General features: G+C 39.2%; 1 protein-coding gene across 1 annotated transcript in view; it reads left to right on the top strand.

Moving 5' to 3' along the window:
- LOC105916552 (A-kinase anchor protein 6) overlaps window positions 1-26,225 on the top strand; it is a 421,177-nt gene that overhangs the window by 385,230 nt on the left and 9,722 nt on the right. The window contains exon 12 of the mRNA XM_036129221.1: window positions 6,452-6,567. Within this exon, the coding sequence (XP_035985114.1) occupies window positions 6,452-6,567 (116 nt within the window). The remainder of the gene's footprint in view (window positions 1-6,451; window positions 6,568-26,225) is intronic.

Raw genomic sequence — 26,225 nt, 5'->3', positions numbered from 1 at the left:
AGCTGAAAAGTATTGAGATCCAAGAAAAAACAATTTGAACATGAAAGGACAAAAGCTGGAGGAAGAGATGAATGTTTTGAAACATCTAAACCTGTCAAACAGTAGTAGTAGTAGTAGTAGTAGTAGTAGTAGTAGTAGTAGTAGTAGCAGAAGAAGTAGTAGTTTTATCAGTAGCAGTAGTAGTAGCAGTAGTAGAAGTAGTAGCAGTAGTGGTAGTAGTATTAGTATCAGTAGTAGTAGTAGTAGTATCAGTTTTTACAGAATTTGAAGGAATTTGAAATATTTGAAAAATTTGAAGGAATCTGTAGTAATAGTACTAGTAGTATCAGTAGTAGTAGTAGTAGTATCAGTTTTAAAGAAATTGAAGGAATTTGAAGAATGTCAAAAATTTGAAGAATTTGAAGGAATCTGTTGTAGTAGTACTACTACTAGTAGTAATATTAGTAGTAGTAGCAGTAGTATCAGTAGTAGTAGTAGTAGTATCAGTAGAAGTAGTAGTATCAGTAGTAGTAATAGTAGTAGTTGTATCAGTAGTAATAGTAGTAGTATCAGTAGTAATAGTAGTAGTATCAGTAGTAGTAATAGTAGTAGTGTCAGTAGTAGTAGTTGTATCAGTAGTAGTATCAGTAGTAGTAGTATCAGTAGTAGTATCAGTAGTAGTATCAGTGGTAGTAGTAGTAGGAGTAGTGGTAGTAGTAGCAACAGCAGTAGTAGTAGTAGTAGTGGTAGTAGTAGTAGTAGCAGTAGTAGTAGTGGTAGTAGTAGCAACAGCAGTAGTAGTAGTAGCAATAGCATCAGTTGTAGTAGTAGTAGTAGCAGCAGCAGCAGTAGTAGTAGTAGTAGTAGTAGTAGTAGTAGTAGTAGTAGTAGTAGTAGTAGTAGTAGTAGTAGTAGTAGTAGTATCAGTAGTAGTAGTAGTAGTAGTAGTAGTATCAGTAGTAGTAGTATTAGTAGTATCAGTAGTAGTAGTAGTAGCAGTATCAGTAGTAGCAGTATCAGTAGTATCAGTAGTAATAGTAGTATCAGTAGTTGTATCAGTAGTAATAGTAGTAGTAACTATGTGAAATCCAAAATGTGACAGAAAATTGACATATACCTGATAATCACTGGAAAATTTTAAATTATTTAGAGGAAGTGACTGTGCGAATTTCAGATTCCTACGTTCATCACAGCCCCTGCAGTGGGCGTCAAAAGGTGCCATTCTAAGCAAAGAGAGCCTCTCCCTGACCTGCAGTAACCTCTGGCCAGTAGGGTTCTGTTGTCATGAAAACTCACTCACAGCTGCTGATGTCCGTCTACTGCAGGCACAGACTTTGGCTCAGAAGAGCTCTCATTGGAATAAAATGGCATCACTTTGCCTCGAACAACTCTGGATTTTTCGGCAAACGTAGGGGCTAGAGACGTAATTTTTTCTGCGTTTATTTCGGAACGGATAGGGGAACAAGACAAACTATCGGTTTTTGCTTGAAATATTTTAATGTAGGCGCAGAAAATCATGAAATAAAGGGGAGTATTGAATAAAATTCAAAATTCCTCTAAAAAGGTTCCTGAACAAATCGTTCTAGCTGAAAAAGTATGAGATATCAAAATAATTCTTTCAGTGTGGGTATCAGCAGGCTTTTGAGAACTGTGTTGCTCATTTTTATGTTTGTACAAAAATTGGTGTAGGCATGGTGATGGTGTAAAAAAGTGCATCATTTAGAAGGATGCAGGTCCAAAGCGTTGTCAGGATTTTGCACATTCGCTACTCCCGAACAAATTGTTCCCGCGGCAAAACCGTAACATTTATCAACAAAATTCCTTTTTTGTGATCGCCAGAAGGGTCGGGACATGAATGTGTGACAGTCTCATGCCTGTACATCAAACGGTTTAGGAGTAGCGACGATGTGAAAACATGTCAGGTGTGATTTTTCACCACACCTCCATAGAAAATCAATGGAGAGCTATTTGGCTTCGTGGTGCTCTGGGGTGATTTGCGAAAAATCTATAAATCCCACACCAATGAAGGTTACATTTCCAGAATCTATACAAAAATTCCTACGTTTTGATGTATAATTTATGTGAATATAGTGAAAATTGAGCGAGTGAGAAGAAGTTGTAAATGAACTCCCTAGCAACCATAGCAACGCATTCATTTTTCTGAATTTTATGAAAATGCTAAATTATTTTAAGGAGGTACTATATGAAAATGGTGAAAGATATGAAAAAGCTGAAGTAGCTGAAGATAGCTAAAGGTTATTTGAACATTTTAGAAGTTGAATGGCATTTCTAGCGGAAAGTAGGCTGAAGCAGTAAGCTGTCAAAAAGCTGAAAAATTTTAAGAATTTGAAGGATTCTCCATTTAATTTCAACGAGAGCAAAAAACTCACAAAAATGTAAATATTTTAAATATTGTAAAAGTTATAATTACCAAAAGACATAGCAGTAATGTCGTGAACGAAACAGTTTTTGATACGAAAATTGTTTAAATCGGTTGAAGTATGCAGGAGTAGTTAGATGCCGAAAAACATACGGAATAATAATCAAGACCTGAAGGAACTTAATAAGTGAGAATGCTGTATAGCATTCTCACTTGATTATTATTTTAATACTATGTTTCCACAAACAACATTGAAATTAAAGTGTCCATCAGCGTATGAAGTTAATCTGTGGAATGCTTTGGATGATTTATAAAAGTGCTGTACAAATGTTTAAAATTTTAACAAGTGGTTTAAGTACAAAATGTTGAGTGAATACACACAATTATAAAGCCAATTTTGGTAATTTTTTAAATATGGGACAGCTGTATTACTATTCTAGACATGTACAAGACATTTGGTGAATGGTTATGGAGAGGGGGTTGAAATTAAATGGTTTGTTTTTTTATTCTGCATATAATCTTTATTAGTTTTATTTATTATTATTTTTCTTGGAGTAGATGATACACGATATATCTTCTTTCTGCTCCTGTTTGTTCAGGTACAAATCAGTGCAAGTAAACATGTAATTGTAAAAAAGGCAACAAATGCATGAACAAATAAATAAGATATAAGATAATATAATATAATTGAACTTTATTGATCCCACAATGGAGAAATTCACTTCTGCATCTTAACCCATCCCCTTGGGGAGCAGTGGGCTGCCACTGTGCGGCGCCTGGGGAGTCGCACAGTGATGGTTTTCCTTCAAATAACACTCATATCACTCATGCATTGAATTTGTCAGCAATTCTCTGCCACTAACTCACTTTTCAGGCAGCAACAACATTGCTTCTTTTTGTTAGTTATAGTTTAGGCAAAGCAAGGCAAATTTATTTGTATAGCACAATTCAGTACACAGACAATGCAAAGTATTTTACATGATTAAAATACAGGAAATGAAGTAGAAAAAAAGCAAGTAGGAAAAAGCAGTTGATTTTATATATATATATATATAATATATATATATAAAATGCATTTGACTATTTAACTAGTGCAGTCAAATGTGTTTTTAGTCTTGTTTTAAAGAAACTTAGGCTTTCAGCATTTTTACAGTTTTCTGGAAGTTTGTTCCAGATAAGTGGGGCATAGGAACTAAATGCTGCTTCTCCATGTTTAGTTCTGATTCTAGGTATGCAGAGTAGGCTGGAGCCAGACGACCTGAGTGGTCTGGAGGGTTGATACACTGATAACCAGTCTGTGATGTACAGGACTGTCTCAGAAAATTAGAATATTGTGATAAAGTTCTTTATTTTCTGTAATGCAATTAAAAAACATGAAATGTCATACATTCTGGATTCATTACAAATCAACTGAAATATTGCAAGCCTTTTATTGTTTTAATATCGCTGATTATGGCTTACAGCTTAAGAAACCCACATGTGATTTTTCTCATCTCTGACGTAAAGTTACCTACTGATACAAAAAAGTCCCTGTCCTTTAACTAGGATTTAAACCAATTGAGTGCTGTACCAGAGAGGCCGACCCAGTTCTCCAGGCGTTCTAACAGGATGGAGTGATCGACAGTATCAAATGCTGCACTGAGATCCAATAGTACCAGCACAGTGTTTTTTCCACAGTCTGTATTCATATGGATGTCATTAAACACCTTGATAAGGGCGGTCTCAGTACTGTGGTGAGCACGGAAACCAGACTGGAAAACATCAAAGCGGCAGGTCATTGTTAAGAAGGTGTTTAATTGTTGAAACAGCTTTTTCAATAATCTTACTGATAATGGGGAGGTTTGAGATGGGCCTGTAGTTCTGGAGTAGTAGTTTGTCTAAATTGTTCTTTTTCAACAGTGGTTTAATAATTGCTGTTTTTAGGGACTGGAGGAAAACACCTGACAGAAGGGACGTGTTTATTATCTGAGTTAAATCAGACGCTATGACAGGCAAAACTTTCTTAATGAAAACTGTGGGTAGAACATCAAGGCAGCAAGAGGAGGAACTTAGCTGCTGAATGATCTGCTCTAAGCTTTTGTGGCTTTTGTGTGGTTATTTGGCTGAATTGGGACATTTTGTCAGAAATAGTTCCAGCTGAATACAGCATTGGTTCTGGTGTTGATATGGTAGTACAAAGTGATCCTCTAATTTTCAGGATTTTCTCAGTAAAGAAGTTAGCAAATTCATTGCAGGCCCTGGTGGAGTGGAGTTCGGAAGCCACGGACACAGGAGGATTTGTTAACCTGTCGACTGTGGCAAATAGGACACAAGCATTATTAATGTTTTTCTTAATGATCTCAGAGAAGAAAGATTATCTTGCTTCTAGCCTCAGTCTGTGGGCCACGACCAGAAAAACGTGGCCTGTCCCCTCGGGGCTGTAGTTAAATATCCTGTGTATGCCTTCACTAAAGATTTCTAATTCCATTCACAGGAAATGCGCACTTCAAGGCTTCTTATTTACTGCCGTTGCCATAGTGAATCGTGTTATCTGCATTCCATTGATGAGAGCTTCTATCATGCGCTTGCTCACGCCTGATTTATTTCACCTGTTCTGAAAACAAAAATGCAGAGTATGACAACGTAATGTAGAACTACTCAGAGTAGACGCTTTCTACTCAGAGTAGATCAGCCATTCTTTTTGAAACGGGCCCTAGGTGTTTCAACTCCTTTCCGGTAGGCCAGTTCTTGTTGTTCCTGATGAGACTCAACACTGTTGTGTTTTCCGCATACTTAATGATGTGATTTGTATCAAACATTGCACGACTGTCCTGGGTCATTATGATGAAGAGCAGTGGGACCAGTACACAGCCCTTGGGGGAACTGATGCTGACGGAAATTATGCTGGAGGTGTTTTTGTCAACCCGCACAGACAGGGATCTGTCTGTGAGGAAATCCAGCTGCCAGGATGGTGTTGATTCCAAGGGGAGCCTGTTTGCTCACCAAAGTGCTGGGATGAAGCCCAGAAACATAATATGCACGTGAATGTTGTTTTTCTCTAGGCTCCAGGCTCAGCTACAGTGTGAAGGAGATGACGTCATCAAAACAACTGATCATGATCAGAGTGAGTGCGATGGGTCTTGAAGTCTTGAAATAGGATTGGACGACAGCATGGGCCAGCACGGTGTTAAATATGTCCATGAGGGTAAGGCTGTCCCAGTATGTTGTCAGGACCTGCTGCTTTCCATCCTTTGAGTGTACCACATGTTCTCGGAACATCAGTTGTCTCAAATCGCAGTGCCTGTTCATCTGGGTGAGATATGGATTTTCCCACTGGAGGGTTGTTGAGAGCTTCAACCTGACTGAAGTAATTATTGAGCGCGCTGAGAAAGTCTGTTTTGTCCTCACAGGGTAAAGGATCAGCCTTGTGGTTTGTGATGGTCTTGATACTTTGCCACATGGATCTGGTGTTTGTTGGGTTGTGTGAGAATTCCTGAATTTTTTAATCAAAGCCACATTTTGTTGTGAATTACCTTACTGGGATGCTTTAGAACTGCATAGGCTATTTCGAATAGTATAGAACAATGAACTTTTCTAAACACTAAATTATAATTCTGGACATGCTATTAACTTAGAACTAATTAATTGGTTTTTATTTCATTTTACTTTTTTTCATGTTTTTGTTCTATTTTTTAACAACTGTCAATTATTTTATTGTTCTTGTTATGCCACACTTTGGTGCAACTTGTTTGTTAAAAATTACTATATGAGTAAAGTTGACATTGACTTAGGACATGCTCTCTTTCTTGTTGCAATCCCTGCACATTGACAATTTTTACACATATCAATATCCTCTCCAGTCAGACATGTTCAAGTTAAAAAAATACTTTCCATCTCTTTTCTGTAAGACATGGGTGGGCACTTCAATATTCTGCAGACTGAGGAAGTTAGTTTTAGATTATACTATATTTTGCTTTTCTTAGAGCATCTGTCACAGGTTTTATTTAAAAGGGAATTAGCAGGCTCACTCACAATGACACCAGGTATGAGAAGATGATGTTGACAGATAGATACTTAGTAGGTTGTAATGTAGTATTGTCCTATGTTCTTCAGGTGGACCTAACATCAACTCAGAGTGATATTCAGCGAGTTACCCTTGAGACGGTGTTGATTATACTGAGAAACCTGCACTACACTGCACCTTCCAGTCAGTACCACATGAACAGCAGGTAAGCATAAAAATACTTTGTCAAGTTCATTTTTTTTTCTAATTTACTTGGGTTAAATTAATAACCACTTTGGCAGTAATTGATTAAAAGTTGAAAAATAAATGTAAGTTATTCTTCAGCATTGAGATAAGATTGTAGAATTAACACAAAAATAAAATATAGTGAGTGATACCTAAAACAATTACCACACTTTCTATAGGCTAATTTAAATTAGCAACTGGTTTCTATCAATAACAAGGCGTCATTTTAATATCATCTTGAAGTTGATATAGTGGCCACATAATCAATGTAATATTTGTTCTTTAAAAAAAAAAAAATAACATGGAATACCAGAAAACGGTTATTTTTTTAATTTCCCTGCTAACATTAACATTAAACATGGAGCAAATGGATAACAAGCATATAAATATTTTTTTTGTAATTTTGTTTCGGGCTATGAAGTGACCCAGAAGTAGTTCTATGTGTTTGTGACAGACACAAAAGGGTTATTGCAGTCACCGTAAAGCAGTTGGACGTTTTTTTTCTTCTTCAGTTTAAGCTACTGCTGGTGTTCTGAGGATTCACTTCAGAAGATATTATTATCTTTAGTTTTCACTTACATTTTGTTTTCAGAATCACAATCAGAATATTTTATTTGTCACTACAGCGAAATTTCACTTTGGCTACTCCGGTTCACATTACAGTTTACATTACACATAATGAAGGCATAAAAACCCTGACAAGCAAACGTGCAATGAGCAAGGGTTACTTTTTTTAGCGTTCAGGAAAGACACATTAAGATGATGAGGTAGTATGGTGCTTATTGAACAATGATGATTGAGGCTTCGTTTACAGAAATGTCCATTTAGATATTCAGAGATAATAGTGTGCAGTAGGTAGTAACATTAAGGTGTTTGTAACATATGGGGACTAGTAACAGTAGGTTGATTTAAAAGCATTGGACTGCAGTCTCCTATCAGGGGGTGATTGCTCTCACAGCTCTTGGGAAGAAGCTGTTTCTAAGTTTATTTGTTTTGGCTTTGAGGCTTCTGAAGCGTTTACCTAATGGGAGAGGGGCAAACAGCGCATTGCCTTCATGAGTGGGGTCAGTGGAGATGCGTAAATTGAATCTAGATCCTGCAGACAGCATCCCACATTTCCCTTGCGCTGTTCTCACCACCCGTGCTAGCTCCTTCCTCTCCTATACTGTGCAGCTCCCAAACCATACAGTTATGCTGATACATAAACTCTATGGTAGCTCTGTAGAAGTTCTTTAGCAGTTTAGTGGGAAGTCCAGACTAAGTCTAAGAGAGGTCGGACGAGATGGGAATGCCCAGGAACCTAATGCTGTCCACGTGCTCCACTCCCTCCCCCTGTATGTAGAGAGGAGCGTGTTCAGTCCTCCTGGACCTCCTGTAGTCTATTATTACCTCCTTTGTCTCACTGGTGTTCAGTTACAGGTTGTTCCTGGAGCACTGCTGTGTGAGATTGCTGACCTCATGCCTGCAATGGGACTAATCTCCAACAATGATGAGTCGTCATTTTTGGAGATAAGACCCACTACAGTGGTGTCATCCGCAAACTTCACCACTGTGTTTGTGGGGTCGACAGCAGAAGAGTTGAAAAGAGTGAAGGGGGCTGGGCTAAGGACACAGCCCTGCAGCGTTCCTGTATTGAGGATCAGTGGAGCAGATGTGCATTTCCCTATCCTCGGTCTGTTGGTGAGGAAGTCACTGATCCAGGACAGGAGCAGAGAGGTGTGGATAATCCCATGTTGTGGAGCTTCAGAGCCAGCATGTCTTAGAATGTCGTGTTGAATGCTGAGCTGAAGTCCACGAACAGCATCCTAACATAGGTGTTGGGTTGATGCAGATGAGTCAGAGCTTAGTTAAGTGCTAATGAGACGGTGCCCTCTCTGGAGCGATTCTCCCTGTAGGCAAACAGCAGGCTGTCCAGGCCAGCAGGGATGGTGTCCTTGACTTTAGGAGGATCTTCTTGAAGCACTTCATGATGATGGGGGTCAGAGCGATGGGATGATGATCAATGAGGCAGATGATGATAGGTTTCGTGGGGACAGGCATGATAACAGATGATTTCAGACAGGCAGCAGCCACGGAGAGCAACAGGGAGAGGTTGAAGATGTTCAGAAAAACCCCTGCTAGCTAGTAAATTCAATTTTATTTATATAGCGCCAATTCATGAAACATGTCATCTCGAGGCACTTTACAAAGTCAAATCAATCATATTATACAGATTGGTCAAAAATTTCCTATATAAAGGAACCAGTTGATTGCTTCAAAGTCCCGACAAGCAGCATTCACTCCCGGAGAAGCGTAGAGCTACAGGGAGAGTCGTCTGCATTGTCTATGGCTTTGCAGCAATCCCTCATACTGAGCAAGCATGAAGCGACAGTGGAAAGAAAAACCACCCATTAGCGGGAAGTAGGGCTGAACAATTAATCGCATTTTCAATATAATCGCGATTTAAAAAAATGCAATTTTCAAATCGCAGAGTCTGCAATTTTTGGCTATGTATTAATTAGGGAATTAGACACGTCCATTAGGTGTTGGTAAAATGTTTAAAGTGGGTTTGCCTCCACATGGAAGAGAAGACAGTTGCAGCAGTGAGATAATCTAATTTTATTACTTGTTTTAGAGTTTATATAATCATACATAGCATTAAGTACAGGTCAATCAGTTTAATACATAGACTTGTTTGTTGGTGGCACTTTATGTTCAACAAGTATTGATGTCCAAATCAACTAAAAGCTGTTCTCTTGAATAATATTCTGATTAATAGAAACATTAAAAGTTCTTGTTTTAAATAGTCCTTGTTTACAAACGTCTTTTTTTAGATGCCATTTTTGTTGCTTGTGGTTAACGCAGAGAAAAGTCAAAATTGCAATTTTGGTTGAAATATATTGTAGGCAGAACGCAATCATTTCTGCTCTAAGTTTAGATGCTGTGGGTCTTTTAGCAACTAATCTGCACAGCAAGAACACAAAATGATTTGTTGTTTGTATATGTTCAAAAAGACATGATAAATGAAACTGGGAAAAAAATCACATTAAATCGCAATATTAAGAAAACAAATTGCAATTAGATTATTTTCCAAAATCGTTCAGCCCTAGCGGGAAGGAAAAACCTCCAGCAGAACCAGAACCGGGCTCAGTATGAGCGGTCATCTGCCTCGACCGACTGGGGGTTACAGAAGACAGAGCAGAGACACAACAAGACAGACCAAAAAGCACAGAAGCACAAATTGATCCAGTAATCTGTTCTACATTAGATGGTAATAGTAGGGATCGGTCTTCTCTGGATGATGTCACAGTTAACAGAACGTCAGACCAGGTGTACCTACTTTGAAGAAAAAAGAGAGAGCGCAAAAAGTTAAAAGCTGAAATGACAACAGTCATTTCAATGTAATGCAATTCAAATCTGAAGAACAGTAGACTGGAGAACAGTAGAAATCAGTAAAGTGAGAAAAATAGGCCCTGATGTCCTCCAGTAGCCTAAGCCTATAGCAGCATAACTATAGAGGTAGCTCAGGGTAACATGAGCCACTCTAACTATAAGCTTTGTCAAAAAGGAAAGTTTTAAGATTAGTCTTAAAAGTAGACACGGTGTCTGCCTCACGGACCAAAACTGGGAGTTGGTTCCACAGGAGAGGAGCCTGATAGCTAAAGGATCTGCCTCCCATTCTACTTTTAGAGACTCTAGGAACCACCAGCAGACCTTCAGTCTGAGAGCGAAGTGCTCTGTTAGGAACATACGGGGTAATCAGAGCTCTGATATATGATGGAGCTTGATTATTAAGGGCTTTATACGTTAGAAGAAGAATTTTAAATTCTATTCTTGATCTATCAGGAAGCCAGTGAAGGGAAGCTTAAACAGGAGAAATATGATCCCTCTTGTTGATTTTCATCAGAACTCTTGCTGCAGCATTTTGGATCAGCTGAAGGCTTTGAACTGCATTTTGTGGACTTCCTGATAGTAAATAATTACAATAGTCCAGCCTTGAAGTAACAAATGCATGAACTAGTTTTTCAGCATCACTCCTGGACAGAATGTTTCTAATTTTGGCGATATTCCGAAGGTGAAAAATGGAAACTCTGGAAACCTGTTTAATATGGGATTTAAATGACATGTCTTGGTCGAAAATAACACCAAGATTTTTTTACTTTATTACCAGAGGCCAAGTTAATGCCATCCAGATTAAGTGATTGATTAAAGAGTTTATTTTTTGAGGACTGGTCCAAAGATTATAACTTCTGTCTTGTCAGAATTTAAGTGCAGGAAATTTAAAGTCATCCAGCTTTTGATGTCATCAAGACATGACTGCAGTCGAAGTAATTGATTAGATTCATCAGGATTTATGGATAAATATAGCTGAGTGTCATCAGCATAACAGTGCAAATTAATCCCATGCTGTCTGATAATTTTGCCAATCGGACAATGAAACTGAAACACCTGGTTTTAGACCACAATAATTTATAGTATTGTGTAGGGCCTCCTTTTGTGGCCAATACAGCGTCAATTCGCAATAATATTTAGATCTGGTGACTGTGCAGGCCATGGGAGATGTTCAACTTCACTTTCATGTTCATCAAACCAATCTTTCACCGGTCTTGCTGTGTGTATTGGTGCATTGTCATCCTGATACACGGCACCTCCTTCAGGATACAATGTTTGAACCATTGGATGCACATGGTCCTCCAGAATGGTTCGGTAGTCCTTGGCAGTGACGCGCCCATCTAGCACAAGTATGGGGCCAAGGGAAAGCCATGATATGGCAGCCTAAACCATCACTGATCCACCCCCATGCTTCACTCTGGGCAAGCAACAGTCTGGGTGGTACGCTTCTTTGGGGCTTCTCCACACTGTAACTCTCCCGGATGTGGGGAAAACAGTAAAGGTGGACTCATCAGAGACCAATACATGTTTCAAATTGTCCACAGCCCAAGATTTGCGCTCCTTGCACCATTGAAACCGACGTTTGGCATTGGCACGAGTGACCAAAGGTTTGGCTATAGCAGCCCGGCCGTGGATATTTACCCTGTGGAGCTCCCAACGGACAGTTTTGGTGGAAACAGGAGAGTTGAGGTGCACATTTAATTCTGCCGTCATTTGGGGAGCTGTGGTTTTATGTTTTTTGGATACAATTCGGGTTAGCACCCGAACATCCCTTTCAGACAGCTTCCTCTTGCGTCCACAGTTAATCCTGTTGGATGTGGTTCGTCCTTCTTGGTGGTATGCTGACATTACCCTGGATACCGTGGTTCTTGATACATCACAAAGACTTACTGTCTTGTTCACAGATGCGCCAGCAAAACGTGCACCAACAATTTGTCGTCTTTTGAACTCTGGTATGTCACCCATAATGTTGTGTGCATTACAATATTTTGAGCAAAACTGTGCTCTTACCCTGCCAATTGGACCTTCACACTCTGCTCTTATTGGTTCAATGTGCAATTAATGATGATTGGCCACCAGGCTGGTCCAATTTAGCCATGAAACCTCCCACACTAAAATGAAAGGTGTTTCAGTTTCATTGTCCAACCCCTGTATATAGTAAAGAGAATTGGTCCAAGGACTGAACCCTGTGGTGCGCCACAAGTGACCCTAGAGTTTGAAGAAGATTTATTTTTAACATGAACAAACTGGAATCTGTCTGACAGATAAAATTTAAACCAGCCTAATGCTTTTCCCTTAATCCCTACAGTATGCTCAAGTCTTTGTAGGGGAATATTATGATCAACTGTGTCAAATGCAGCACTGAGATCTAGCAGGACAAGTATAGACACGAGTCCATTATCTGAGGCCATGAGAATATCATTGGTGACCTTCACCAGAGCTGTTTCAGTGCTATGATAAGCTCTGAAGCCTGACTGAAACTCCTCAAGTAGGTCATTACTTTGTAAATGTCCACAAACAATTTAAAGTCTAACTATTGGACTGAAAAAAAAAATCCTGAAAACCGTTGAATAACTTCCAGAACAAGGTAAACTTTGAATATTCACATATCAAAAGTGTTCATATTAAGTTTAAATATGAAATATTGCAAATTTTTTACACCGATTATGGTATTCCGCGTTTGAGTGCTGCCTCCGTTTACGATCAGCCATTTCCGACGTGTGACATCAGTTCAAGAACACCGGGAATGCGCGAAGCGAACTTGCATAGAAACACACATTGTTTACATTGTACAACCGGTACGGCTAAATATGGCTATATGGATGTTTTCCAGTATCTTCTTTCACACACCAAATCTGCTGATCCACGTCTACTTTGAGCAAAAAAGTAGCTTTTAAAAAAAATTCCTAGAGAGAAAAGTCCACAATAAAATGCCTTCTAGGTGCGTAGTTAGTGGCTGTAGTGTCGCCTATAGGCCTAGTGCAGACCGCGTTGAGGTTGGTTTGACATTGGACATTCAAGCTCCTCGGAGTCAGCGGAATCTAGCTCACGGTTGATGGACTCCGATTTCGGCCAGCGTCTCTCGGCTGCTCCCTTCTCCCATACGCGGTGGGACCGTCAACAAATCTGATTTGATTTTTGTTTGCCAAGAGAGTTCCGCTGACTCCGCGGAGCTTGAATGTCCAATGTCAAACCAACTTCACCGCGGTATAGTTCACAACGACACATGTTAAAACGTCTGAAGGCATGAAATGCGAATAAGAGTTTTTGAACTTTAATGTATCTAATGCTGATTATTCATTGAATCATTTGAATTTAAATATTTAAAATACTTTCACAGCAAAAATTATATGCGACTAATTTAGATTAATTAATTACAGAGTATGTAATTAATTAGATAATTTTTTTTAATCGATTGACAGCCCTTAATAAAACTAATAAAGTCTGTGAATAAGGCCTTTGCTCCTGAATTTTGTGGTGAGATCACAGCAGCTCCTGCATGATGAGCAACACATAAAACTCATTTCAATGATCTGTTCCAAACTCCAAAGCTTCAGGGAGTTCCATCAAACCTAACCCATTTTCTTTGCATGTTTCTTGTGTAACATCCACTTGCTAGCCTACCACACATACTTGTGATAACTGTGCTGAGATGTCTATGGATGACTGGCTTGTTTTTTCCAAATCATAAATTCTAAAATCACAACTGAATAAGTTTCTAATTTTTTTTTCTTGGCTAAAGCAACACCGCCACTCTATCAAATGTGCCATTTTTGTCACGTAGATGCCCACATTTAGTCCCAAAATGGGCATTTTTTTGTTATTCGAAATGGAAAACGTAGCTCAAATAATTTTTCAAATTTTGCTCATCCCGTTTTGACTCTGAAAAAGAGAAGCACTTTGTATTTTCATTTAAATTTTTGTATTTTAAAACAAAAATCAAATAACTATTTGTCTTTTAATCCCCGTTTCTAAAACTAAAATCAAATGACCAAAAGATACACTGACCAAATACCTGCTATGAAGAGAAAAAACTGAGAAAAAATAAAGATAAAAGTTTAAATAACAACAAATAATGCGATATTCTGGAATAGTGGGAGAACCCAGAAGAGTAAGAGAAATTAATCTTGATGTCATCCAGCAGCCTAAGTGTAAAAGGAATACACAGAACCTACAGGAATGCTCCTTCTCCCCATAATGTCCCAGTGAATTGCTTTCTAAGAGCACATTCTTGGCTTTGAGAAACATGCTGGCAAGTTCCAGTCGACTAACTGCAGTTTTAATCATTTTTGCTTCCTGGACTGAATTAACATTTTGCTGTAAAATTTCTAAACTCCGATCTCAGAAACCTTTCCCAGTCAGCGGAACACAGCAACAAGTAAATTCATCTAATTTTTTTATTTATCTTTCTAGCATGGGCAGGATAAAGTAGGTTTTAGTAGTAGGACATCCTAAACTGTCACTGACAGTGTTTCCATCCAATTCTCATGCTGTCTTAAAGCCAAAGAGAGCCCAACAGATTTTACTTTCACAAGGGGAGCAGTATTGCTTTCACAATAGTGCTCTGCTTTATTTATATATGCATAAAGCTTTACTAGATTTTATTCTAGGATTATGTCTTGTTCAATGGACACAAAAACGGAAAGGTACAAGAGAAAAATTAAGAGACAAAGATGAGACGAAATACTAAAAGGGAGAAAAGGTAAAACAAACAGAGGAGTGGAAACGGAGAGAACAAGATAATATCTTCGGAGTCTGCTTCTACATCTGCAAAGGGAAATACAAAAAGAAAAGCAAAACTATCAAATAAAGTATTTCAGGTAGAGAGAGAGAGAGAGAGAGAGAGAGAGAGAGAGCTGGAGGACTGCTGGTGCTGTGCTGTGAATCCAGGGAGACGCTGACAGCCCAGGAGCATCCAGGGTAGGCATGAGAGCACTGACTAGCAGATGCGAGGAGTTCAGACTGACATACGTGGGAAGATCTCTGACAGGCAGAGCGGCTCCGTCTGAGTTTACTCTCTGCTCCTGTCAGGATGAGCTGCAGTGCGTTATGAGGCGGAGGGATATTTCAGCGTCACTTAGTTTAGAGCCAAAACAATCAACTTCACTTTCAGAAACAAGCCCAAAAAACTGCAACCCGCAACTCATGAAATTTACAAGCGACTTTAGAAAAAATAAGGCCAAAGTTGCATAAAATAAGTGGGCTTCGCAACAGTGAGCATGCTTTCAAAGTGTGTCGTATCCCTCCGCCGCTCTGGTCGGTACACAAATGTTACATTATAAAAAAAGAAAAATCTACCGAAATGTCTCGCTCTCATGTCATCTTGAAGACATTCTTCTTCGAAATGTTGGCTACAGACGACATTTTTTCTCTCTGGCCTGAAGTTCAATGGCAAGTTGGCTATCCAACAAAAGAGCCCGTGGTGGATCATGAAGCGGAAAGGTGAAAAAACTGTTTTTTTCACCTTTACCCGATGTATTGGAACATCCAACTGCCATGCACGTGGGCATTGTTGCTTCAACAATAGCTGTTGTGAATTTCAATGGTGAAGTCCTCTGGAAATCCAAAATAATTGTTTTTGTAGAGCACAGTGCCTTACCGCGACATTACATCACAGAATGTGAAGTCGGCCAATAATGGCCGCCCCCTTACACAGTGATCGAGATGACAATTTATGCTTTTATTTTCTTATTGATTAACGCTAAATTCATTAAATCACCACCAACGTATTAGTTTTAGGTATAGCTAATGATCCACTGATTTTTCCTTGTTGACCGGACTTTCGATCGCTTTACCTGATGGGGCACCATTTTTTTTGTTTTGCTTTTCTAGACTTACGCCTGGTCACGTCGTACTTGCTTACTGAATGCTGTGTGTGTAACTTGCGTAAAAAACGTGACATAAGTCATGCTGCCCGGCTCTGGTGCTGCCTGGAATCGTTAAGCGAGCTGCCAAACGGTGCCATGGAATCGGAACACACAGAACTGGTTCTGAACAGGAACCGGTTTTCGATTCCCATCCCTACAGACAGACGTGGGAAGATCTCTGTCAGGCTGAGAGAGGAGAAACACAAGGCTGGATGAGGTTTGGGTGAAGACAATCCATCGGGAAGAGGAGGCTGAGGAGGGCTTTTGTAGAGGAGTGAGCAGGTGGAGCGAGTTCTGACTTAATTGGAGCCTGTCAGGTGAGGTTGATTGCTGTGGAGCAGAAGCAGGGTGGCTGGAAATCTCACAGGGAGACAGGCAGGCCAATGCTGTACCATGACGAATATGAGATGTATAAAGTGACAGCTAAGCTAATAATAGGGGTTTTCTGTATAAAAGTTAGTCTGTAAGCACCTGAATCTAAGCCCCTGTAGGTGTATACGAGAGTGCACTTGTATATGTAAAGTTTATCCATAAGAAAAATGCTCAAAAGTGGTTGCAAGACTCTGGGGAAACCAGAACTCCAGATGCCTGAAAGAGCCCCCAGTGCAAAGGTGCCCAAGAGGGACAAACACAGGGATAGCTGCTTCCCCCATCCCAGGGAAGAGCCCCAGGAAAAGCCCCAACAGCCACAGTCTTGAATCCCCCGGGAGCTGCGGCGATAAGCCCACGGGCTCTGCTGGCAGCCAGCTACTCCAGAGCCACAGGGCCCAGGCCCTGCAAAGCAGCCACCACGAGTGAGGCAGCACACACACAAGCACCCGGCCCTGGACACCAAGGACCACCAACAAACCAGTGGGTCGAGGCGCCAGCGGCAGCTCCCCACCTAATGGAGACCTGAGATATCACAGGAGAGGGGGCAAACCAAACCCAACCTGACAAAGACAAAATGAAAACCAGATACAGTCACATTCACGCATTCCCACCCTAGTGCCCACACACGCATACAGTCTTACACACAAAAAAGGGATGCAGTACACACACTCACACTTATTACACACATCCTATACTCCCAGGTCCAGGAACTGGCACCCCAGAGGGGTATCCAGCCCCATTCGCACACACACATTTACACCCTGACAGTGGTGAGCTATGTTAGTAGCCACAGCTGCCGAGGAGCAGGCTGACATAGGTGAGGCTGCTATACATCTGCAGCCCTCGGACCACCATCAGCAGGAAATTCGGGTGAAGTGTCTTGCCCAAGGACACAACGACTGAAGATCAAACCGGTACCCCACCAGTTGCAGGACGGATTCCTTAACTCCTACACCACTGTCGCCCCACAGTATCTAAATTGTTTCAACCAAACTTTTCCCAGTTTTCTCTGCCAAACATTATCCTTTAATTGGCCCTGTTGTTGTGACAGCAGGTTTTCTGGTTTGTGACAGTACTTGGCTGAGCTGTTTCAGGCAAAGTTTTAGGGAGCGCTCTGGCTCATGCTGACAAAAACAGGGGAAAGATGCTTGATTTGGGATCCAGGCACTCTGGGGATGCCCTGCCAGATCTCTGGTGGGGCTGCACTCAGCGCTATCCTCATAACTTAAACTATAACTGTAACTACAACTGTAATAACTAATGTGCAATACCTACTGTGCAATTCTATTTAAGACACTGTGCAATAACCTGTGCAATAATACTGTTAAATAATCCTGTTTAATAAGCGACTTTAGCTGCATAGATATCTGAATACCTCACTGTTGCTCTTACCTGGTACCACTTAATGTAAAATGTCATTCCATTTGTATATAAGTCACCTCAGCGTACATAAGTCACCCTAAATATCTGCTTATTTCCCCTGTGCTTTTATTTTATTTTTTATTTTTGATACACTGTACATGTGTGGACACACTGTATATACCTTATACCTTATGCACTTTTCCTCCTTTTGGCACCTTTCTTTTTGTTTATTAAGCCGAAGTGTGACAAGTGAATTTCTCCACTGTGAGATCAATAAAGCCCTATCTTATCTTATCTTATCTTATCTTATCTTATCAGGCCTATAAAGGCCACTCTGAGTCACAGCTGGGGCATGCACTTTAGAATAGTTCAACTGGCTTGAAGATGCCTCTTAGGCCAGATCTCTGGTTCGGCTTCTCCCTACAAAACTCAGAGAAAGATCACAGCTTGTTTCTGAGGCGGTGTCTAATTCCGTGGCTGATTTTGCAGAAACAGATTCTTCTTAGATTTGGTTCCAGTTTGAAGAAATGTTTGTCTGTTTTAGCCAGTAAATTGAACATTACAGCCCACTAGTGTGAGTTTGATTGGAACAAAAGGCCTAATAGGTCAAAGGAGGCGAATGCTCCCCCAGAGTCGTACAGTGAGTCAAAGAGCTGCAGTTGTGTGTCATGCATCCAGTTTTAGTATTTGACACAGCTGTGAGGCACCACAGCACGACTGTTCTGTGTTATCCTGTGAAGAACTACCTATCTGTCCAGTGTAAACTTTCATAAACCTCAGGTTTTCCTCTGTTTTCCAATTAGTTCAAACCTGTGTCCATGATAAACATGATGAAATGCATTATAATATCTTAATTCTGTAACCCTGCGGTTCTGATTGTTAATAAAGTTTATATATCTAGCCAAAGGTTTTAGCTTAAATTTTGCTGCCCTCTTAGCATCTGAGCTGAGGATATATGAACTTAACATGGGCTTTAAAAACATGGATTTTGTAAAATACAGGAAAGAAAAGAAATTAAAATGTTTTTTTCCCCCACATTTTAAAAGCTGTCTGTATGTGTTTTACATAAGTCTCCAGACTTGCCTGAATATAGAAAATGTTATTGTACCTAGGGCCGATTGAGATTATGTTGTGGCAGACATGAATAATAGATTCCTAGAATTCAAATGTTCTCAGGTGACTGAATGTCAGAATAGCTTTCCACAGCAATCCTACACACTCCACCAGCAAGGTGTGACAGAAAAAGAATCTGACACTTCAAACACTTTGTAACCATTCCACCATTAATCGCAGTGCCACAGAGGCACCACATCGCTAGTTTCTCTCAGATTTGTCTCTTTCCTCGTCTGCAACCCCATGAGAGGTTCTGTTTTACAAAGCATTTACTTAACACTAATGTGTGAACAAGACAAAAACAATGGAGAGAAGGTGTGTGGTGGTGTGTGTGTGAGTGGGGGTGGTGGTGGTGGTGGTGGAGGAGGAAAGCTGACAAATGACAAGAGAAAACAATCTGTGCAAGTGCTGTATCTTCTTTATCTGCCTAAGTCAGTAAAGGGCCCATCTACTTGCAGCATAGTGAGAATCCTCCCTCAAGGAAAAGAAGCAGTGCTTGCTTCATGTGCTTTATCATTTCTGTGTAGCTCTTGTTTTATTAGGATGTAGAGAATGTTAAATGTGCTAAGTTGCACAAAGGTGAAGGAACAGCGAGCATGGAGGAGCAGGTGTTGGAAGAAAGGGAGAACATTTAGTTCACTGTACCTGAGAGGAAAGGAAAAGAGGGTAGAGTTTGGAGTCACAGAAATGGAAGTTTAAACTTTTACAGAGCTGTGGTTTCACTCCTCAAAATGTCAGTTTCACAGCTAACTTAAAAAATCAACAATTTAGATTCATGGTAATATTAGAATTTTTTTTAATAAAACAAAAAACCTGGAGTCTACACTGTAGAAAGATCACAATGGCTCAGGAAATGCAACACAAAATGTTTCCAACCAATGTTGGATGTTTTGCAAGTACAGGAAAAAAGATTTACTTTCCTTGTTTTAAAGCACATCTGAAGAATTCAATTCAATTTATGTTATTTAGATAGAGTGGTGTCAATTCACAACTAGTCATCACAAGGCACTTTACAAAGTCAAGTTTATCAAATCATACAGACAGACTGGTTAAAGGTTTTCTATCTAAGAAATTCACGCAGATTGCATTGAGTATGCAAGAAGACAACTCCTCTTTAACAGGAAAAAACCTCAAGCAGAACCAGGCTCGGTGTCCACGGACATCTGCCATGACTGACTGGGGATTTAGGAAGATAGACCATGCAGACACTAAAAGAACACTGAAGAACTGATCTGTGTTAGAGAACAGTAAAAGGGTAATGGCACACTTGCTCCATAGGTGGCTTTATCTAGGAAATACAGCGCCTACTAGCGCCGATATATGGCAGCTTCTGTCAGTCTGCCCCATGGCAGCTGTAGCTACTAACAAAGCTCACCACCGTGAGGGTGTGAATGTAGCATAAAGCGCTTTGAGGTCATCAGATTTGAACGCTATACAAGTACAAGCCTTTTACCATACAGTTATCGAAGCCCAATAAAATGGACGAAAACCAGTCTGCAAACAATTTCTAAACTCAGCTTGAATGAGTTCTAGGCTTAAATGGATGACCGTATTTTATGTATTTTTGTTTCTCTTCCTACTGAATTCCACAACTTTCTCCAAAACGCCTTCTTTCCACTTTTAATTGTTTTCTCACCATTGCTTGCAGCCTTTTAAATTCAATAAGATTTTGTATATTATAATTTTATTTTAATAATCGAAATGATTATTTTGATATATTTTTACATTTCCATATGCTTGTGTCCACCATGGTACACATTTCTTTTTATGTTTCCCTCCTTTCTGATAAATTGACTGTTTAGGAGCTTCTAAGATGGCACACATTGAATGATTCAGCCCCTCTATATCTTGATAAAGATTAATTATCCTTAATTGTTTGTTAGTAATCAGTCTAAATTTTTCCCAATGAGCAGTACTGAAGTTCCCTCTGTCTAACTTCACACTTTCACTCTCTTCCATATTCAATCCTACTTCTGTCACAATAATATAATTATCACTTCCTATTTTTCCTTTTCAACTTTCCATGTACATACACCAGCTACGGTTTCTGACCCAAAAGTTAGATCAATCGCCTACTCTCTGCCATTTCCTAATATCTATTCGTGTACTGGTCCCATCACTTAAAGATATTAGATTTTTTTTTTTATATCAAATAGTTCTTCAATCACTTCTCCATTGTTATCATTGTGACTTCCCCATAATGTACTATGTGCATTAAAATTTCCACAATATATTATCTTCCCCTTCAAATTTTCTGTCAGCTCCTTTAATAATTCCAAAGATAACCTTTTACATGGATTATAAAAAATAAACTATCTTCACAGCCCCAATTTCACTCCAAACTTCAATTATTATCATTTCCAAATGATTCTCCTTTTTAGGAACTGTATATGGTATTTGTTGATTGAAAAATATCACACACCTCCTTGACCCTCCTCTCTGTCCCTGCGTATACGCTTAATCAATCAATCAAGTTTATTTGTATGGCCCTTTACAATAGCCGGATGGTACCCAAAGTGCTTTACAGTAGAGCCATAAAACAATACGTAAGACATACACAACATACAGATTCAAAAAAAGGTGCTGTAGTGGTGCAGTGCTGCTGGACGTTAAAAGCCATTTAAAAAATACATAGAAAGGAGCAGACAAAAGGAGGAACACCTAAGAGACCGTATTACCCAGGTCAGAATTAAATGCTAATTTAAAAAAGTGGGTCTTAAGCTTCGTTTTAGAAAAGCTGAGATCAGTAGCGTTGCTGATGTCAGGGGGTAGTTTGTTCCACAGTCTGGGAGCAGCGACGGCAAAAGAGCGATCGCCCCACTGTTTAAGTCTTGACCTAGGGACCTCTAACAGAAGCTGACCCGAGGAGCGCAAGGCTCTGCCACAATTGCGAAAAGTTAAAATCTCAGACAAGTAAGAGGGGGCCAAGCCATAAATGGCTTTAATTACAAACAGCAGGAGTTTAAAATAAATTCTAAAACGGACTAGAAGCCAGTGGAGAGATGACAGCACAGGGGTAATGTGTTTGCGTCTGGACATGCTTGTTAAAAATCAGGCAGCAGCGTTCTGTACAAGTTGGAGACGAGAAACTGATGACTGAATGAGGCCAACGTAAAGGGCATTGCAGTAATCCAGTCTTCAACTGATGAAAGCATGGATTGCCTTCTCGAGATCCTGCTGACTGAGAAAGGACTTGACTTTGGCCAAAAGACGGAGTTGAAAAAAGCTTGAGCTGACAACAGAGCTAATCTGTTTGTCAAATTTGAACCCATTATTGAACCCAAGATTTTTGACATGAGAATTAAAATAGGGGGCCAGAGTACAAGAGTTTGTTGATAACATTTGACATAGAGGGAGAACCAAACAAAATGCATTCAGTTTTGTTGTCGTTTAAGTGTAAAAAATTCTGTGACAGCCACTGCTTTATATCTGTGATGCAGTCCAGTAGCTTAGTAAAGGCAGTGTTTTTGTTTGGCTTCATAGGCAAATATATCTGCAAGTCGTCGGTATACAAGTGAAAAGACAAGTTGTGCTTTTTTATAATTGATCCCAGAGGTAACATATACATTGAAAACAAAATATGGATGAGAATAGATCCTTGTGGCACCCCACAGGGCAGCGATAGCTTATATCGACTAATGACTCAATCTAATGTTGGTTTCAGCCAAGTCTCTTGAACACCTATAATTTCTGGTTTATTTTTCAGATTTTTAATATAACCTTTAACCATTTTCTATTAAAGTCCTTGTATTCCATTGCAGAATAATCATGCATTTCTTCCCTCACCACTTGTTTTTTCAGCTCCTTTGATTATTTAATTTAAATATATAAAAAGAATAAGCTTGTCAGTTGTTATACCTGTTGTCTTAAATTCTCCTCTTCTGCTGCTCTCTGCTCTCTCACTTTTCCTGTTTCCACCCCTGAGTCTTGTCCTTGCACTCTTTTCACTGCTTCAGCATAACTTATGGTGTTATCCACCTTCACTTTCTGAACTTCCAAAGCTTTCTTCTTGACTTCACAACCTCCGTGTCGCAGAGTGCTGACTTCCACAGTTACATTTCATCTGTTCATCCCCTTTACATTCTTCAAACCTATGCTCTCCTCCACATCTTGGACATCTTTGTTTCCCTTTACAGGCTACAGCTATGTGTCCATACCTCTGACATTTATAGCATCAACATGGCTGCCAACTTTTCACCAAACCTTGGAGTGAGATTTTGAAAGAGGTTGGACAGGCACTCAGCGCGGCGCCCTTGTGGGTAAAATTGCAAGGCAATGAAGACAGGCACAGTTATAGGTTGTAGGTTTTGAGAGGATTTAAATCAGATAGAGAAGCAAAATGTGGGCTGTTTTGTAGCACAGTAAATATTACTGAATAATAATAAGTGATTTGTGGTGTGATTGTTTTCTGTATTCTGGGGATTTTCAGAGGATTTCACAATAAAGTAAATGAAAGTATGGCCCCTACTAAAATACTTACAACTTATGTATACTCTACAGACATAATTTGAAAATTCTGTTTATTAATTATTAATCCATGCAGTTTAACCAAAATAAACAATGGGGCACGAATAAGTTATTTCTGGATTACTGGCACTAATACAGGAACCAGTGATACTAAATCCCCTGCAAACCATATTGTATAAATAAATAAATAAAAAAAAAAAATATATATATATATATATATATATATATATATATATATATATATATATATATATATATATTCCCCTAATAGTCCCACAGAGGGGAAATTTGCGATCTGCTTTTAAACCATTGCTTAGGGAGCAGTGTGCTGCCGACACTCAGTGGCGCAAAGGAAGCAATCTGGGGCTAAGGGTCCTGCTCAGTCACCCAGAATGATCAGGTTTTAAACCGTCGACCTACAGGGCTTCTCCAAGAAACACAGACCGGCCTCTCTAACCTCTAGGCCACCACATCCAGTAAATTAATATTTGTTATTAGGCTAAAGATTAAATATATCAACCCATTAATATTATTATTATTATTATTTACAATTGATATGAGAGTTAAACAATTCAGCTTTTAGGAGGCTTTAAAATCTTTAAGGAAATCACCATGACACAAGACAGCACTTTTCTGTATGTTTAATTTGGTAAAATGTGATGGAAATAAAGTGCTGAAACACATTAGAGGAATATTCAAATTAATAATAAAATTAAACCATGCCAGTACTAAAGAAAATTCTAAGCCACAAAATGTAGGATCTATCCAGCAAATAACACAGGCCTAAGCACAGCAAGCCTGAACACCAAGACAGGACCAAACCTGGCAATAATTTAGACTTAACTGGATTTATCCAGGCCTAAACAGTGACAGTGCAGGACTAAATCAGATAAAACGTACCTTCTTAAAACCAGTACTCGAAGTGTAAAAGATCCTTATGCTCCACCACAACATTCAAGATTCTTTTTGTCAGTTCCCCTGTGTGCAAGGCATCCTTACCAATATTGACAAATGTAAACTAGTTGTAAACACAACACGACAATGTCCTTTTCTTCCAAGGTTTTGGGATATTTTGGTGAAGATGGCCTCTGCAGATCCACAGTTTTTCCTACTTGTTGTGCACATCCCAAAGAAGCTGTGAATAACTTTTTCTATTATAAAGATCCGTACAGTGAGGGGGTTCATCTTTTCAACTCCTGCAAAGAGACAATAAAGTCATCTAAGACAAACATGGTTAAAAAGCAAATTATTACAGATTATGCAAAGAAGGGAAATACCTGTGTCATTGGATCCGTCTGTTATCAGGGTGATACTTTATTAGGCCAAAAGTATTAGGTTTTTTTTGTTTGTTTTATAAAACTGCTTCATAAACCAAGGAGCTACAGATTGTAATAACAGCTAACCAGATTAGCAAAATGTCATTACTTCATATCACAATTTTTGTTGTTGTTTCTCATTCATATTGAACCTACCTATAGTCCTGAGCTGTCTTTGAATCTTTAAAACATTCCTTCATCCAAAGTGGTCAGCAACGGCAAGAGGCACTAGAGCTGCAGCTATTTTAACTTCAGTTATTCTTGCCTGTAAAAATAATTTTAAGAACTAAATTATTTTTTGACAATACACAAACAGCAAAACAATGCGTGAGTCTCACCCCCAATGCGGGAGAGTTGGCAGCCCTGCAGCAAAGAGGTTGAGGAACATGTGGCTAAACGATAAAACTCATGCAACCAATTTTTATTCATTCTGGCACAACTAACTCCTTAAACTTTAAGACCACAGACAAACTGTTGACTCTCTCACCATTACCTGTACCACAATCCTCTGATTTTCTTCACCTCCCCACTGTGAATGTTACGTGTTAGTTTTTCCAGATCCTGCTCAATAGGAATGCCATATTTACTCCACGAGACCCTTTCTTTTCATCAAGAACTCTTTTCTCAGACAGTACTTTCATGCAGATGTATACATAGATTATTAACTTAATTTAGACTGTTGATTTCTTTCTGGTCCTTTTGACCAAGTCAATTCATTGCTAGTACTGCCTTTAACTATCTACAACTTTCCAAATATCAGTTGGTCTAAGGTAAAACTTTAAAGTGAACTGATTTACACTGCGTCCAACATAATTATTCATCAGTATAAGAAATTATTTTCTCTTAAAGTTTCTGAGCTTCTAGTGTTTTTGCAATGATTATAGTTTTCCCCCAGTAATTCAGCACATCAAGAACACTGTCCAAACCAAAGCTAAGATCAATATTTCAGCTATACAGAAAAAAGTTAGAATTTTTAACCCTTCAGATCTGATGACCAAGCTAACATCATATTGCTTAAGCAATATGATGTTAGCTTCAGAAAATCGTTTGACCATCATGCTTAACAGACCACAACTCTATAAATAAAACACAAAGCCCTAACTACAAAAAGGGAACTTCTAAGCAGTAAGCCTTTCAGTGTATTTACAATCTAAGGGTGTACATATTATATGAGCAGGCTACACTTAGGTGATCTGATCGCAGACACTTTGTATCCTTCAGTTTTTGTTAAGAGTTCCCTTTTACCCCTCCTGTGGACATCATCTGGTATTCTTTTCATGCTTCAGTTCCTGTCAGCACCAGAACAAAAACACACTGACCCAGCTGAGCAATCACTTTAGATGTTTACTTTATTGTTAGATTTGTGTTAACATATCTTTTTGTCTCTTTTCAGACTTAACTGTCCCTCTGGACATTTTTAATAGTTCCCCTTAGCTCAGCAAAACTAGATAACTTCAAATGTTTATGTAATAGATGGCATGTTCAGCATGGCCTGTTGAAAACCTGAAACACCTCAACTTTCTTCTTTTAGCTCTATTCTTTTAAAATTCAACCAAAAGTCTCCCTTAGAAAAGCAATCCATATTCAATTAAGTTTGATACAGTTTTGATCGAAGCCAAAGCACATATTCCACCTGCGTTTTATACATTTATTAAAATCAAAGACCATGAGCCTTGCACTTAATTTCTCATATGCCTCCCAGGTCTTGCTTCTCAAAGTGTATTTTATGCCTTCCTCTAAATGGACTGGTTTATGATGAATCATTATTG

This window comes from Fundulus heteroclitus, unplaced genomic scaffold (assembly GCF_011125445.2).
Source record: "Fundulus heteroclitus isolate FHET01 unplaced genomic scaffold, MU-UCD_Fhet_4.1 scaffold_147, whole genome shotgun sequence".
In the NCBI taxonomy this organism is placed as follows: Eukaryota; Metazoa; Chordata; class Actinopteri; order Cyprinodontiformes; family Fundulidae; genus Fundulus; species Fundulus heteroclitus.
This window is presented reverse-complemented; position numbering and strand designations above follow the sequence as displayed.